Genomic DNA, 18538 nt, shown 5'->3' on the forward strand with positions numbered 1-18538 from the left:
TCAGTCATCTCCCTGTCCTTTCTACCCTCCCTTAACCAGTGAGAGCAGCTTGAGGTAGGATCTGACTTGATGTAAAAAGTAGTAGTTAATGGATCATTTGGCGCATGGCCAAGTGGTTAAGGCGTCGGTCTAGTGATCTGAAGGTCGCTAGTTCGAGCCTCAGCTGAGGCAGCGTATTGTGTCCTTGAGCAAGGCACTTAACCACATATTGGTCTGCGATGACACTGGTGCCAAGCTGTATCGGCCCTAGTGCCCTTGGACAACATCGGTGGCGTGGAGAGGGGAGACTTGCAGCATGGGCAACTGCCTGCCGGTCTTCCATACAACCTTGCCCAGGCCTATGCCCTGGAAACCTTCCAAGGCACAAAACCATGGTCTCACGAGACTAACGGATGCCTATTTTTATTTTAAAAGATCATTGTCTTGACATTTCCACGTGATAACTCAACTGTATTGTCATTTACAGTCTTACAGCATGAAAACAGGCCCTTCAGCCCAATTAGTAAATGCTGACCAAGATGCCCCATCTAAGGTTGTTCCATTTGCCAATGTCTTATCTAAATCTTTCTAGACCATGTATGTGTCTCACCATCCTTTAAAAGTTGTCGTTGTTTAATTTTCCCCTTTGCTTCCCACAAAATCCGCAACTGTACTATTTCAGGCCCTGAGTTCTACCCTGAATGCACTTCATGGCTTCCATTACTCCAAGACCTCGATTAAGGCTTTATGATGCTGAAAACTTTAAGAAGTATCCCAACAATAGGAGACACTGAGGAACAGCCAAGCCAAGTCTGGCAGTATAAATATGATGCTGTATGAGTTGACCACACTGCAGCCTGTGTAATATTATCACTGTTTTCATTACTCAGATGTGTTCTCTACTTGATTTGGTCAATAATGATTTTACAACTGCTGTATAATCTAATTTTAACCTGTGAACGGCATTTGAATGTACAGATACCTTAGTACTGAGTAATAATCACACAAATTACACTACTCTCAACTTTGAAAAATTGTTGGGAATGCTTTATCATACTTCTTGTTCACAATCTCTTCAAATTGAAGCTTAGAAATTGAGTCAACAATGAATTATTTTCTTCTGTGAACATTTTTCCCTTTCTTATGGGATGGAGAAAAAGTTGAGAACATGCCATCCTCACCTGCTGTTTTTTCTTCACATCCAACTGCATCCTGATTTGGATACAACTCAAGGTATCCTCATAAGTCTGTTCCAGGGCACGTTCCATTGAAAACTTATGAAAAAAGCCAACCAAGCAACCACATAAAAATATCACAGCGTTGGAGATCAGCTGGAAGACCAAAACAACAGTATCAGGTCTACAACTAAATCAACCCTGATGCAATGGCAGAGCAGACACAATGGGCCGAATGGCCCAATCCTTCTCCTATGTCTTGTGGTCTTATGTCTCACTTCTGTAACATAAGAAACATCAAACCTTATCGCATATTGAATTTTTAAACTTTACTGGACCTGATATTACCTTTCTGCTTTAAAAGTAAAGCGAAACTTTATTTTAATTTATGTAAGAAAGTTCAGTGACTCATTGGGTGGAGGAAGAAATGTTCTACACTTTATACCATTTTACACGTTTTATGTTTGGCAGGTGGCGGCCAAAGTAAATGCAGTAAACCCCCACTAGCATTAACAGAGAAATTTAATGATTTCACTTAGGCCTGATTTGGCAAGTTAACTAAGCTCTGGTCTCATGAGGAGTTGGGCTGGGAGAGCATCTGCCAGTTCATCTGCAGAGAAGAGTTAAAGTAAGCACTTAAAGAAGAAATGAATACCCAAAATGTTGTGGCTTTCTGAATCCCAAAGCTGCTGAAGATCATTGATATGGTCATGTTTCGTAAGTCATTTTCTGGTCAAAGTGCAGAAGGCCATGACCTATCTCCTCCCACCTTCTTACTTCATCCCCCCCCACCTATCAGCTGCCACTTAGTACTCCTTCCCTTCCCCCCACCCAATGTGCAAAGTGAATGACAAACAGCATTCATTATCATTTGCACAAACTTCTCCTGTTCAAATGAGGCCCAGATGACTGGTGAAACAGATTGTCACAGGAGGGTTGAGGCCTACTTTTGCATTAAAGGACTCTGCCCTATTGTTAAGTCCAGTGTAGATATGTTCACTTAACTGTGCAGTATTATTGATTGCCTCTGCAGTCCCACGATCATTTTTTAAGTTTCTCTCCTTCTGCCACATCCCATAAAATTTCTCTATATTAAGTGTTGCAGGTTATCTGCCCAAATGCCCCATCAGCTTCCTGACCTCATCCATTATAAAAGGAGCAATCCCACATAAATTATCACTAACTCAGTCCTCAACCCCACCAAATACTTTATTCTCCGACCTTGACAACTATCAGACTGGAGTTATCAAGGATTAATGGGAGGCCATCAACCCTCATGTGGCCCCAAGAACCATATCATTGTCCAGCACAACCAAACAAAAATAAAGAGGGGACAAGCTACATTCCAAGAATAAACACTTCATACGTTCTATCTAGGCACATGACACCGACAGTACCAACATGACATCCTGGGTGACTGAGATGACACAGAAGTTGACAGGCTCAGGATGACAATGACCTTCACCTCTCCAGTCACTGCGGTGCAGGCATACCCGTGTGGCAGACTGTGACAGAAAACCTTCCTACTGCCTGAATAACCAACTGAAGGCAGAGAGTTGAAATGAATGGGTGTTTCACTGGTTGACTCTCAGTGGTTAGTGGAGTGCCAAAGAGGTCGGTTCTGGGCCAGCATCTGTTCATAATATACATTAACGAGGGGACCAGGTGGAGCACATCTGCATTTGCTGATGATGCTAAATTGAGGGGAAAAGGCAATTGTATGGAGATTACAGAGATTGTACGGAGAGATACAGATAGCTAATTATCTATCATATGGAGTACACTGTTAGCAAATGCAAGGTCATCCGCTTTGTAAGGGAAAACAGAAAATCAGATTATTAATTAAGTGGTGAATGATTGCAGCATGCTGTTGTGCAGAGGAATTTGGGAGCGCTTGTGCATCAGTTGCAAACGTTTGGTTTACAGATGTGACTAGGTTATGAAGAAGGCAAATGGAACGTTGGCCTTCATTGCTAAAAGGATTAAATTTAAGAGCAGGGTAGTTATGCTGCAATTATACAAAGTACTGGTGAGCTCACACCTGGAGTACTGTGTGCAGATCTGGCCTCCTCACTTGAGGAAGGACATACTGGCTTTAGAGGAGATGCAGAGGAAGTTCACCAGCTTGATTCCGGAGTGAGGAGAGATTGAGTTGCCTGGGACTATGTTTGCTGGAATTCAACTTACAGAAACATATAAAATCATGAAAGATATAGACAAGATAGAGATAGGAAAGTTGTTTCCACCAGAAGGTGAAACTCAAACGAGGGGTTATAGCCTCAAGATTTAGGGGAATAGATTTAAGCTGGAGATAAGGAGAAACTGCTTTGCCAAGAGAGTAGTGAATCTGAGGAATTCTCTGCCCAGGGAAGCAGTAGAGGCAACCTCAGTAAATATACTTAAGACGCAGTTTGATAGATTTTTGCATAGCAGGAGAATTAAGAGCAATGAGGTAAAGTCAAGCAGGTGAAGCTGAGACAATACCAAGATCGACCGTGATCTTATTGAATGGCAGAGCAGATTCGACAGGCCAGGTGGGCTTATCACTGGAGATTTAACATTGATCTCTGAAGTAGCTTGGGGACCACTTTCCTAACCTAAGCTTCTCTACCCCTCCTCCCCCCAGCAGCTTAAGATATTCTTTTGAAAGGCAACTTGAAAGATTGCCAACCTAACCCGTTAGCTCAGAATTTGACCTCTCCATAGATGCTGCCTGATCTACAAAGCATTCCCAACATTCTCTTCTTTCATTTATGTATGTTATCCTTGCCTCCTGGTTGTCCTGGAGAACCAATGATTGGAGCACCCATTTTTAAGTTAAATGAAATGACTCTGAGCTCAAGCAGAAACTGCCATCAATGGTCATCCTGTTTTCTGAATTCAGAGAATAAAATTATGTGCAAACCCAACTGACAACTCTACGGGCGATTTGTGATCCTTTAAACAGGGCAGATGCAGAAATGTCTCCTGCAAAGACTTGGCACAGCCTACACTGCATTAACGGTAGTTCCTGAAGCAGCTTGACAGCTGTCAGTAAGACATCACACAGGGTCAACATCACTGGGCTTCACTCCACTCGCTGCACCCACATTCAGCATTCTCATTTTACTCTTTTAGTTCCTGACTGGGTAAGACGACTGATTTTGCTCTCCAAATCAGCTTAGACTTGAATTTCTGGTCCCCCGAGATAAATATAACAACCTATGTTTCATTCGACAACGTACAATAAACTTAACCTTCCACTTGTGATAAAATGACATTTTATCCTACCATATAAATAGGTCTGTGTCTAGACATACACTATACACTTGTTTGTACTCTTGGACACATTGGTTAAGGCTCATACAGGGCTTGAGGTTTGTGGCTGACATTTATACAAGGCATGAATCTTTTAGTTTTATTAATAATTTAAAAAAAAAGCAAAATAGATCCTCTACAGTCTCAGTTTTTCTTCTCACCAATAAAATTCCACTTTGTTTACTTTGAATTGAGTATGTCATAAAATGCTTTAAAGTTGTTAACATAGATCAATGCCATTAGTTTGTGGGACGCATGAACCAACAGAGCAAATGGTTAGAAAAGAAACAGCAAAGAAGGAAAGAAGAAAGCTGTTCTCCATAACACTAAAGAAAATTAAGATCCTTTTCAAGAAGTAATTAAGGCAAAGTTTAATCTTTAGATTCATTACTATTTATTTCAATTTACTTATGCCTTACAGAAATACATGATAAATGAGTGAAATTTTAAAATATACAAGTCCGCAATTTTGCTAAAACACTAATAAAAAAACAAAAAACCCAAACTGAATCAAAAGCTTTATATATAATATATCCAAGAATGCAAAGAAATGAAAGAGACTAGTCACAGAAACTATTTGTATGATATAATAAAGTATTACTATGTTCCACTTAAATATGTTTACCACAGAAATTATATGATTTTTCAAAAAGATAAAAATTTACTACATTTCTTAAGGTGTGGAAAGTAAAAGTAAGTTTATTATTATTACGTACATTGCAGCATCCTTCCTCTTGTTTAAAATTAATGAAATAATGATTATTACATTTTACCCAATTAAAAATAAGGTTCTGATTCGTACCTGGAGGTGGTCAAAAATCAGGGTCACTGTTCAGCACAGTTAACAAATTAGTAAAGGAGTCTCACCTGATGAGCAAGGTAGATGGGTGGTTTAGGTGCAGTTGAGAGACAAATACTGAGTGTAACTAAATGAGAGATGGACGACAGGAGACTGGCAATGATGGCATCCCGCATAGATAATGGCAGCATTGTATATAAAACAAAGACAATGTACAAAAAGAATGGCACCTTAAAGAAAACAGAAACTATCTTATTGTTTAAATTTGTAACTTATCCTCACCCACAAATTGTACATTCCCAACAAACATAAATATCTTTACATCAAAATTCAGCCTTTAGAATGCATCTTGCTGATCTGCAACCGTGAAAGCAAAATTGAGATTTATTAGTATTTAAAGAGTACTTCACAATTTTGCTTCTCTCCTCTCTGAACTCACATTTTATAAATAAAAAACAGTCAGCTGACTCAGGAGACCTGCTTCCCTAACTTTTGAGCAGAGTTCAAAATACCGATTTTGCAGTACAATCTTTACTACAGTAGGTATTTATTTATTTTGTGGATCAATGGAAAAGTGGCAGATGCACAGGCCCTGCCAAGTGGATCCTCACACAATCCTTCGAGATAACACAGCAGGCATTTGAAAAAAAAACAGATGAAATTTTGTACCTTCCACCTACAGAATCATAAACAGACATTGCATAGCTCGGCATGCTATACAATCACTTAGAAACTTCTGAGACCTTTCAAATAACCTTGTAACGTACAGTATGAGCTTCCCTGGGCAAGCCCAGCCGTCATTTTGTTGCAAGCTTGATCCCACAAACAAGAGATTTTTTCTTTAAAATGGGAACTTAATTCGTGGTCAAATTGTTTGAAGAAAGAATGTTGATCATGACGCAAATGTGGTCTTCTTTGTAATTCTGTTGCTTCAGTAAGAATCAGTTTGACAGCTCATCCAAAGGATGGCCCTTTGGTAATGCTGTACACACACTCTACTTCAAGAATGGGACTTACTGATCAATCAAACCAAACTGATGCTACAATAAAATGAACAGAATATTCATGAGAGGCAATAGCATCAAATTTCTTTTAGCGTTCTTCCAATCAGAACACCTTTTGCCAAAATTATCAGGAGAAACTTTGCTGAAATTCTAACCCTATTAGTTTACAGATACCACCATAACTGAACTTAAAAACTGAAATGAGTCATACCTGGTCCCAAGCAGAGATACTTTCACCAGTAAAAATGAAAATATACCCCATGGTAAGAAGGCAAAGCCAAATAAACAACGCAAATATCTTCATGCATCTTTGAAATAACGATTCAATGAAGACCAGAACAAAAATGACTACAAATATCCCCAGAGCGGTGCATAATGTAACAAAAAAGCGAAGATGATCCAGAACTGTCTGCATGAGAAAAAAAAATGAAACATGAATGGGAAATACAGATGACCCTTTTCATTTCTATGTAAAGTTATTCACTACTGTGCATTCATGAAATCATTGAAGAGTGCAAAATGAACTTCAGCTCACATCAAAGTACCTAATCAATTTTCAGTAATTCAAAGAATTATGTAACATGCAGATTTACAGTTAATGTCCATATTAAATCTCCATATATTAATAATAAAAACTTCCAAACTGGCTAATCAGCTTTCAGACTTTGACAAAATATTCATCATTAATAAATTCTTACAGTATAACATTTTACAAATAAAAATAATATAAACCTCTTTATCATTCTTTTTTGAAACAAATGATTACATTAAGTTATTCAATAAAATCAATTCAGATATTATGCAGTCTTATCATTTTACCTTGTCTTCTTATAATGACACAGAGCTAATCAGGCCCTTGCTGGCTACATGGAATGGAATCCATTAATGTCACTCCTCCTTCTCATTTCCCTGTATCACCTGAATTTATTCTCAAACACTCATGATCATCCTTTTCATCATTTGATGGACACTCATCTTTGATTCGTTCTGCCATTAATCAACACAGAGGGGAAATTTATAGCAGCCAAATAACCTACCAGCACATCTTTGGGATGTGAGTGGAAAGAGGAGCCTTCAGAGAAAACCCAAGGTCCATATAATATGCAACACACATAAAAGTTGCTGGTGAACACAACAGGCCAGGCAGCATCTATAGGAAGAGGTACAGTCGACGTTTCGGGCCAAGACCCTTCGTCAGGACTAAATTACAGTCAACATTTCGGGCCATCCCCCACCAGGAAGGTCTCAAAGCTCTCCGCTTCTTTTGGGATTCCAGACCTAATCAGTTCCCCTCTACCACCACTCTGCTCCGTCTAGCGGAATTAGTCCTTACTCTTAATAATTTCTCCTTTGGCTCCTCCCACTTCCTCCAAACTAGAGGTGTAGCCATAGGCACCCTTATGGGTCCCAGCTATGCCTGCCTTTTTGTTGGCTTTGTGGAACAATCCATGTTCCAAACCTATACTGGTATCTGTCCCCCACTTTTCCTTCGCTACATCGACGACTGCATTGGCACTGCTTCCTGCGCGCATGCTGAGCTCATTGACTTCATTAACTTTGCCTCTAACTTTCACCCTGCCCTCAAGTTTACCTGGTCCATTTCCGACACCTCCTTCCCCTTTCTAGATCTTTCTGTCTCTATCTCTGGAGACAGCTTATCTACTGATGTCTACTATAAGCCTACTGACTCTCACAGCTATCTGAACTATTCCTCTTCTCACCCTGTCACTTGCAAAAATGCCATTCCCTTCTCGCAATTCCTCTGTATCCACTGCATCTGCTCTCAGGATGAGGCTTTTCATTCCAGGACAAAGCAGATGTCCTCCTTTTTTAAAGAAAGGAGCTTCCCTTACTCCACCATCAACCCTGCTCTCAAACGCATCTCTCCAATTTCACGCACCTCTGCTCTCACCCCATCCTCCCGCCACCCCACTAGGAATAGGGTTCCCCTTGTCCTCACCTACCACCCCACCAGCCTTCGGGTCCAGCATATAATTCTCCATAACTTCTGCCACCTCCAACGGGATCCCACCACTAAGCACATCTTTCCTCCCCCCCCCCCCACATCTGCCTTCCGCAGGGATCGCTCCCTACGCGACTCTCTTGTCCATTCGTCCCCCCCATCCCTCCCCACTGATCTCCCTCCTGGCACTTATCCTTGTAAGTGGAACAAGTGCTACACATGCCCTCACACTTCCTCCCTCACTACCATTCAGGGCCCCAGACAGTCCTTCCAGGTGAGGCGACACTTCACCTGTGAGTCAGCTGGGGTGATATACTGCGTCCGGTGCTCTCCATGCGGCCTTCTATATATTGGTGAGACCCGACGCAGACTGGGAGACCGTTTTGCTGAACACCTATGCTCTGTCCGCCAGAGAAAGCAGGATCTCCCAGTGGCCACACATTTTAATTCCACGTCCCATTCCCATTCTGATATGTCTATCCACAGCCTCCTCTAAAGATGAAGCCACACTCAGGTTGGAGGAACAACACCTTATATTCTGTCTGGGTAGGCTCCAACCTGATGGCATGAACATTGACTTCTCTAATTTCCATTAATGCCCCACCTCCCCCTTGCACCCCATCCGTTATTGCCCATCCCCCCTCCCCCTTCCTTTCTCCCTGGGCCTCCTGTCCTATGATCCTCTCATATCCCTTTTGCCAATCACCTGTCCAGCTCTTGGCTCCATCCCTCCCCCTCCTGTCTTCTCCTATCATTTTGGATCTCCCCCTCCCCCTCTCAAATCTCTTACTAGCTCTTCAGTTAGTCCTGACGAAGGGTCTCGGCCCAAAACGTCGACTGTACCTCTTCCCATAGATGCTGCCTGGCCTGCTGCGTTCATCAGCAACTTTTATGTGTGTTGCTTGAAATTCCAGCATCTGTAGATTTCCTCATGTTTGCATCCATATAATATGCTAGTCCCTGCAGATGGGAGGCAGTACCCCTACCTGCTGCAACATGAAGTCGTCCCAAAAGACAGAATAAACATTCCTTTAAAAATTGTTTTTTTTTCCCCTCATTAACCTCTTCCTAAAATCACAGGAATGCCCGCAGTTTAATACCGTTTGCATAAACCTGTTTTCCATAACGAGCGATTCTTAGAGAACAGAAACTCCCTTATTTCAAGGTAGTACTGACAAAATATTAGCCATAGACAAGAATTACCTAGTTTACTAATTTTCACTTTTTTGTAGATTTGAGTGGATTTGTACAATAAGGAAGTTTCAGAACAGCAGCACTAAGTAACATTCTTCATCTTCAATACAGTAATTTGTATATATTTCATCTTGAGATTACAGCATTGGCATCTGAATATTCAAAACCCAAGCAATCACACAGTGGAAAATAAGTCATTCAGGCTATTGTGCTAATACCACCGTTCTGCTCTCCCTGTAATATCTATTTTTCTCTCTAATATTAAATTAATTATTGAAGTTGGTTCTTCTACCTTTCTACACAATGATGTCCATGTTGTAAATTGTTTCAGGATTTTCAATAAATCTTTCCAATGTTAATATGCTTATTACAAGCTGCTTGATATTCCACTAACTGCTTATTTATCTCGGTGTTAACTCATATAGGTGGACTCCCAGAGGAATCAGCTTCGTGAAGAGTAAAACAGGCAAATGTACTTGGGAAAGGATTTGTTCTTCCCGCTCTCAAGATCTTTCTGCCAAAACTTTAATTTAGAAACTGATTGTTGTTAATTCCCTATATGATTTGCTGAATTAGCATTATATGCAGCCTCTTTATTCACTTGCATTTTCATTCTTCTTTTAACAAAACATTTATCTTTCTAAGTGTTGCCCAGGAATCTTAACTTCCTTATTGCAACTTGCTAAAATCCCATCTTTGACATTCCACTGTAAAATTACGTAGCTAAGTTCATAAAGTCAACCAACTCCAAACTCCAGACTTCTCAAAGACCAACACTCTCTTGCAGGTAGTCACCTGCCAATATCTAGTTTCAGTGACTATGGTCATAACTACATATATTCATGCTCAGTGTCAATGTATCTTAAGCAATACGTGGCATGATAATACCATGAAAAACAGGAAGGCAGATTGTAATACAGCAGTTAATTTGTAAGCAGCAAAATTTCACAGGCAACTGTGTGGCTATAATCAGATAATTATGTTTTTGTAATGCTGTCTTGAGAAATTAATTATTGTTCAGGGTGCTGGAAAAACTTTCTTAATTGAAATCGTGCCAATGGAGTCAACTTTAATTCAAGGAGCACCTTTGGGTCCCCCTTTTCATATCATTTCTTGAAGGAATGATGCACAGTTTATAGGGCTTAATTTTTTATCTCAGATTTCAAAATATATATATGTGTATGTGCTCAAGTGTTTGGGAAGGGACCTGAACCTATAACCATCTGACTTAGAGACAAGAGAGCAACCAAGCGAGCCACGCCTAATGGAAAAAACAACCCATAATTTTCTCAATCCAAAAAGCCTACATTACATCTTATAATTACACTGAATCCTGTCAAATCAAAACTTTAGCACAATGGGTTAAGCAAATTTTGTCCTTAGCAACAGAGTCTCTGTTGGCATTAACAGTTCATAGAGACATGTATTTAAAAACATACAAATGATTTATAATTTTCTCCTGGGTACAATATTTTTCTGCAAGTGTAGCCTCAGCACTCAGATATCAGGCTCAAAGTTCCAGAAAAGCATTGGCAAACAGTTGTTGCAAAATCTTCTAAAATGAAATACCTCATTTCCCCTTTCCCACCTATGCTCTGTGTCAAAATACAGTACAAAGAGTACTTTTTAATAAGTTTATCCTATAAGTGTTCTTCAGTATATTCTTAAGAGAATAAAAGATGGTGCCCCAAAAACCCATGGAAAATGAAGGATTAAACTAATACAATTACCAGCAATGGTTGATGAGCGTACAAAGGACTTTTAGAAACATTCGTATATTGCATTGTTTAATCTACCCCCCCCCATAATCTACCCCCATAGTGATGCAACAAAATTAAATGTTTAATTATTGATTTTTTTGCCCAACAGATTTTAATGAATTCTGCTCTGACGGCAAACACTGGCATCAGCTTCTGTCACATGTAAATATAAATAAAGGCTACAAGTAACAATTATGAAATTTTTAAAACTGAACCTGTAATTACACTTTCATTAAAAATTGCAACTGAATTTCAAATTCACAATGGTTAGAATCTATTTATTTGTTTTCAGCAAAATCAGAATTTATTGCCCATCCCCAGTCACCTTTGGCAAGTTGATTCCAGATCCATATCTGGCATTTTTACTTTTATTTATTTAAACTACAGTGGCCCTTTTGGCTCTTTGAGCCATGGTGCCAGCAACCCACCAAATCAACCCCAGCTTAATCACAGGACACTTTGCAATGACCAATTATGATGTAGTTAAAACAAGTTACCCTATTGTATTATTAAAGAGGAAGCTACAGGATTTTCCCCAAACCTATTGAAATATTAAATAGTACATTATGTTCCGATGGTGCATGACTTGCCAGGGAGCATGTTCCTGCGCCCATAGTAGATGCAGAGGGCACAATATTACAAACATGGTCTTTGACCCTTGATCCAGTCCCATTTCTTAAAATGAAACTCTAAGTGAACAATATATTCAGAACTTAGCTTTTAAATTACAGTCCATCAAATAGTTAATGAGCCCCATGTTAAAACAATACTGATACTAAAAACCAACATTAAAAAACAAATTTTCCTTTGCTCAGTTACTTACAGTGCATAGACAAAACATTTTCAACTTACCAGTTCAATGACAAAGAAGATGACAATCAGGGCTATACAAGCCACAGTAATAATCAGCAGGAAAAGAAAAACAAGAGGGAATTGCTGGGTTATGCAGAAGTAGGTCTCAAAGAGTGAGTCTGTTCTTCGACGAGCCTCATTTTCATTAATAAAGTACTTCCCTCTGGACGGCATTGTTTATAATTCCAAGTTTTCTTCTTTAAGGTGAGACTTTGGCAGTTGGCAACTCAGGGCTCCCTGTTAAAGGTATTTTTTATTGTCTGGCAAAGAAGGCTGTTCATTCATTTGTGCTCTGTCTAGTGCTTTCTCTTGTGATGTAAAAAAGAGAGAGTGGGGATGGGTTGGGGGAGGGGAGGGATGGTGGTAGGGGAGTGGTCACTCTTCCCAGTCTGTTCTGACGTTCCAACCCACCACGTGCACTTCATCAATTGTGCTGAGCATGATTTTTCAGTTTAAAATAATGTTTTTTCCTTTTACGTGCTTCTGAGTTACCGTTGCCAGACAATTATTCTTCTTAACATCCGGGAATGGATATTGACGATGTTCTCGAGTGGCATCAGTCCTACGAGGAATCCAATAAGAGATAAAGGGGTTAAAGAGAATCATCCACATGTTTCACTTTACTCAGTGTGCTTCCGTTAACCTTTCCTTTGTGAACTGCACATGTTTATGTACCTGTCCTTTGAAATCCTCCACTAGATTTCTTCAAAAATAACATAAATATGCAACTACAGTATCTTATCTTCTGGGATCTATCAGATATTTAATTTATTTTTAATGTAGCCTCTTTGAATGGAATAATATTGTATATGCAGATCAACAAGATTTCTCTACACTTGAACTGACTCAGTCACGTTAGGCTAAAATATTCAAAGTCTTCCCCAATCTATAACAGAATTGTCTATTCTGAAACTTCATATTAGGATATAAATTAAAACGCAATTGCACGCTTTCTCATTATTGGGGACAGAATGTGTGTTAGCCCTTACACATTTAATTACAAACAGTTCCATGGTAACAGCAAGGCATGGAGAACAATGAACATTTAGAGTTGGCAAATATATTTAAAGAGCAATGACCAACAATTTGAGTGGATGTTTCAATGAACTCTTTTCAGCACTGCGGAAACTGTGGTATTGTGACAGTAGCATGAAGAATAGGATTCTGGTAACGAGGGGTGCCAGAAGAGAAGAATAAATTGAGCAGAGCATTTTCATTACTAAATTACAATCACCATGGCAGTCTCTGACCCTCCTTCAGAGAGAACAAACACAAATGACAATACTAGCACTGAATTCAGAATGACATCAGAACTGTTTCAATCACCTACATATACAGCTGTATTCCTTTAGATTAGAGAGAAAATGTGAACAAAGTGGATCAATTTGTATCCATTAGGAAGAATTCTGAGTTTCGTTTCACTACGGGAGTCTAGCACCAAATACAGAACTAGAACTATGGATGACAAGTAACCAAGTAATTCAAGAGTGAAACTGTATTTTGTACAACTAACCCAATACAAGATGTAATGTTTCATTTACATCACAGGATGATCATCTGAGCTACTCTACAAATCAACAGCAGTGTGCTTGCTCTACCAGGGAGTGCAGTAGCAATAGCAACTGTATCAAATAGCCATTGTTCTGCTTTTGTATTAATTACACACAAAGAGGTAACTTCAACCTAATTATGCAAATATTTGTAACTTTGGGCCAAATGTCATTTTATGGATAACATCATCTCTTTGTCATTCTGAACTTTCAACTTCCTACTCAATTATATCAGAGGGATCACCAGGGTTCAATCCTTTGCTAAATCCCATTTGACTTCCATGTTTGTTCCTTTAACAACATCAAATCAGGAAACAAGGACCGAAAGAAACTGCAGAGGTTGTAAATCTAGTCAGTTCCATCTTGGGTACTAGCCTACAAAGTACCGGGACATCTTGAGGGAGCAGTGTCTCAAAGGCAGTGCCCATTATTAAGGGCCTCCAGCACCCAGGGCATGCCCTTTTCTCACTGTTACCACCAGGTAGGAGGTACAGAAGCCTGAAGGCACACATTCAGTGATTCAAGAATAGCTTCTTCCCCTCTGCCATTCGATTCCTAAATGGACATTGAACCCTTGGACGCTACCTCACTTTTGCACGATTTTAAATCTATTCAATATACATATACTGTATGAAGTATACTGAATAAGATTTATTTATTACTCTATTATTTTTTTTCTTCTTATGTATTGCATTGAACTGCAGCTACTAAGTTAAGATTTCACTTTACATGCCAATGATAATAAATCTGATTCTGATTGTGTTACTTTGAACCAGGGTGTAAACCACAGTAGTACACATAATACACACATCATGTAAAAACACACAAGCCTCATTGACATATATGAACACTGTACCTTCCCCAAATCTGAGCAGATCACAATGCTTGTCCAACACTCAGGAATGAATGAACAGAAATATCTTCTGCTTCATCATTAGAAGACAAAACTCATTGCCTTGGAACCTTGCTACATCCTCTGTCCTGTATCCACCAACTCTGTGCCTCTCATTCGGCCAAGAGTGAGGATGAATCTCAGCATGTCTAATCTTGGGATTCTGTTTGATGCCGAACCTAGATACTGACCACATATCTATACCATCACCAGTTTCAGACATCTTTTGTGTTTGTGTCAGATAATGGGGTGGTTCTCTTTGTAAAAATAAATGAAATCAAATCCTTGAGAAAGAAGTGATATAAAACCATAAGACATAAGAGTAGAATGAGGCCATTTGGCCCATTGAGTCTCCTCCACCATTCAATCATGGCTGATCCTTTCTTCCCCACTCCCAATCTTTCTCCCCATAACTTTTGATGCCATGTCCAATCAAGAATCTATTAATCTCTGCCTTAAATACACCCAACAACCTGGCCTCCACAACTGCCTGTAGTAACCATCCTCTGGCTAAAAAAATTTCTATGCATCTCTGCCTTAAATGGACGCCCCTCTATCCTGATGCTGTGCCCCCTTGTCCTAAACTCCCTCACTATGGGAAACATCCTTCCCACATCTATTCTGTTGAGGCATTTCAACATTTGAAAAGTTTCAATGAGATTCACATTCATCCTTCTAAATTCCAGCAAGTACAGACCTAGAGACATCAAACGTTCCTCATATGATAACCCTTTCATTCCTAGAATCATCCTTGTGAATCACCTCTGGACCCTCTCCAATGCCAGCACATCTTTTCTAAGATGAGGGGCCCAAAACTGTTCACAATACTCAAGGTGAGACCTCAGCAGTGCCTTATAAAGCCTCAGCATCACGTCCCTGCACTTGCATTCAAGACCCCTTGAAATGAATGCTAACATTGCATTCGCCTTCCTCACCACTGACTCTGCCTGCAAGTTAACCCTTAGGGTGTTCTGCACAAGGACTCCCAAGTCCCTTTGCATCTCAGATTTTTGGACTTTCTCTCCATTTAGAATACAGTCTGCACGTTTATTTTTACTACCAAAGTGCATGACCATACATTTTCCAACATTGTATTTCATTTGTCACTTTCTTGCCCATTCTCCTAACCTGTCTAAGTCCTTCTGCAGCCTACCTGTTTCCTCAACACTACCTGCCCCTCCAGCAATCTTCATATCATCTGCAAACTTGGTAACAAAGCCATCTATTTCATCATCTAATTAATTTATATACAGCATAAAAAAGCAGTCCCAAGACCGACCCCTGCGGAACACTACTAGTCACTGGCAGCCAACCAGACAAGGATCCTTTTATTCCCATTTGCTGACTCCTGCCAATCAGCCAAAGATCTAAACACTTGTAATACCATGGGCTAACTTGGGAAGCAGCCTCATGTGTGGCACCTTGTCAAAGGCCTTTTGAAAGTCCAAATATACAACATCCACTGCATCCCCTTTATCTATCCTGCTTGTAATCTCCTCAAAGAATTCCAACAGGCTCATCAGGCAAGATTTTCCCTGAAGGAAACTATTTGACTTTGCCCTATCTTGTTCTGTGTCACCAAGAGCTCTGTACCTCATCCTTAACAATTGACTCCAACATCTTCCCAGCCACTGAGGTCAGGCTAACTGGTCTATAATTTCCTTTCTGCAAGAGTACAGTGACATTAGCAATTTTCCTGTCCTCTGGCACCATGGCAGAGTCCAATGATTTTTGAAAGATCAATACTATTGCCTTCACAATCTCTACCGCTACCTGTTTCAGAACCCCAGGGTGCAGTTCATCTGGTCCGGGTGACTTATGTACCTTTAGGTCTTTCAGCTTTTTGAGCACCTTCTCCCTTGTAATAGTAACTGCACTCACTTCTCTTCCTTCACAGACTACAACATCTAACACATTGCTAGTGTCTTCCACAGTGAAGACTGATGCAAAATACTCATTTAGTTCATCTGTCATCTCCTTATCCCTCATTATTATTTCTCTGGCTTCATTTTCTAGCAACCTATATCCACTCTCATCTCTCATTTATTTATTATTTACATACTTGAGGCTTTTACTATTCACTTTGATATTTTTGCTAACTTGCTTTCATATTTCTTCTTTTACCTTCTAATGATTCTTTTAGTTGCTCTCTGTAGGGTTTTAAAAGCTTCCGAATCCTCCATCTTCCATTTTGCATTGTTGTATGCCCTCTCTTTTGTTTTTACATTAGCTTTTGACTTCCCTTGTAGGCCACAGTTGTACTATTTTGCAATTTGAGTATTTCTTTGTTTTTGGAATACAGTATATCAATATCCTGCACCTTTCTCATTTTTCTCAGAAACGCATGCCATTGCTGCTCTGCTGTCATCCCTGCCAGCAGCTCCTTCCAATTTACTTTGGCAACTCCTCTCTCATACCACTGTAGTTTCCTTTACTCCACTGAAATACTGCTGCGTCAGACTTTACTTTCTTCCTATAAAATTTCAATTTGAACTCAGTCATATTGTGATCACTGGCTCCTAAGGGCTCTTTTACCTTAAGCTCCCTAATCGTCTCCAGTTCATTACATAACACCCAATCCAGTATAACTGATCCTCGAATAGGCACAATGACAAACTGCTCTAAAAAGCCATCTCATAGACATTCAACAAACTCACTTTCTTGAGATCCATTACCAACCTGATTCTCCCAATTGTCCTGCATGTTAAAATCTCCCATGACTATATAGGATCAGAAGACACAGAATCCTTGTTGGCAGAGTTAAGAACTTGCAAGGGTAAAAAGACCCTGATGGGAGTTATATACAGGCCTCCGAAGAGCAGCCAGGATGTGGGGTACAAATTACAATGGGAGATAGAAAAAGCTTGTCAAAATATGTTACAATAGCCATGGAGGATTTCAATATGCAGGTAGATTGGGAAAATCAGGTTGGTGCTGGATCCCAAGAGAGGGAGTTTGTAGAGTGCCTATGATATGGCTTATGGTTGAGCTCACAAGAGGAAAAGCTGTTCTAAATAGGGTGCTGTGTAATGAAACAGAACTGGTTCGGGAGCTTAAGGTAAAGAAGCTCTCAGGAGGCAGTGATCATGATATGATAAAATTCACCCTGCAGTTTGAGAGGGAGAAGCTAAGGTCAGATGTATCAGTATTACTGTGGAGTAAAGGGAATTACAGAGGTATGAGAGTGGAGCTGACTGAGGTTGATTGGAAGGGCACAGCAACAGTGATGAGGGCACAACAGCAATGGCTGGAGCTTCTGGGCAAAATTCAGAAGGTGCAGGAAAGATACATCCCAAAGGTGAAGAAGAGAGGATGATGCAACCATGGCTGACAAAGGAAGTCAATGACAGCATAAAAGCAAAAGGGAGGGCATATAATATAGGAAAAAAGTGGGAATTTAGAGGATTGAGAAGCTTTTAAAAGCCAAAAAGACAACTAAGAAAAAGCCATAAGGAGAGAAAATATGAAATATGAGGGTAAGCTAACCAATAATATAAAAGAGGATACCAAAGTTTTTCAGATATATAAAGAGTAAAAGAGTAAAAGAGGAAAAAGTGGATATCAGACCACTGGAAAATGATGCTGGAGAGATAGTAACAGCCTGAATAAGTATCTTGTATCAGTCTGCACTGTAGAAGACACTAGTAGGAAGCCAGAAATTCAAGAATTTCAGGGGTAGAAGTGAGTGTAGTTGCTATTATTAGGGAGTAGGTGCTTGGAAACTGGGAAGGTCTGAAGGTAGATAAGTCATCTGGACCAGATAGGCTACACCCCAGGGTTCTGAAAGAGATAGCTGCAGAAATTGTGCAGACATTAGTAATCACTAGATTCTAGAAAGGTTCTAGAGGACTGGAAAGTTAAAAACCTCACTCTTTAGGAAGAGAAGGAGGCAGAAGAAAGGAAATTATAGGCCTGTTAGCCTGACTACAATGGTTGGGAAGATGTTGGAGTCAATTACTAAGGATGAAGTTTTGGCTTTCTTGAAGCACATGAAAAAATAGGCTAAAGTCAGCATGATGAAATCCTGCCTGATAAATCTGTTGAAATTCTTTGAGGAAAAAACAAGCAGGATA

At 39.9% G+C, this 18538-nt stretch overlaps 1 protein-coding gene across 7 annotated transcripts in view; it reads right to left on the reverse strand.

Moving 5' to 3' along the window:
* Positions 1-18538, reverse strand: part of adcy7 (adenylate cyclase 7) — a 160049-nt gene that overhangs the window by 53997 nt on the left and 87514 nt on the right. For 6 of the 7 annotated variants that reach the window (XM_072279593.1, XM_072279596.1, XM_072279595.1 and 3 more), the window contains 4 exons: positions 12024-12585; positions 6466-6663; positions 5319-5480; positions 1161-1310 (listed from right to left, as the gene is read on the reverse strand). In XM_072279593.1, coding sequence (XP_072135694.1) covers positions 1161-1310; positions 5319-5480; positions 6466-6663; positions 12024-12197 — 684 coding nt within the window. In that variant the 5' untranslated portion in view covers positions 12198-12585. The remainder of the gene's footprint in view (positions 1-1160; positions 1311-5318; positions 5481-6465; positions 6664-12023; positions 12586-18538) is intronic. The other variant, XM_072279599.1, reaches the window with a different exon arrangement.

This window comes from Mobula birostris, chromosome 15 (assembly GCF_030028105.1).
Source record: "Mobula birostris isolate sMobBir1 chromosome 15, sMobBir1.hap1, whole genome shotgun sequence".
Lineage (NCBI taxonomy): Eukaryota > Metazoa > Chordata > Chondrichthyes > Myliobatiformes > Myliobatidae > Mobula > Mobula birostris.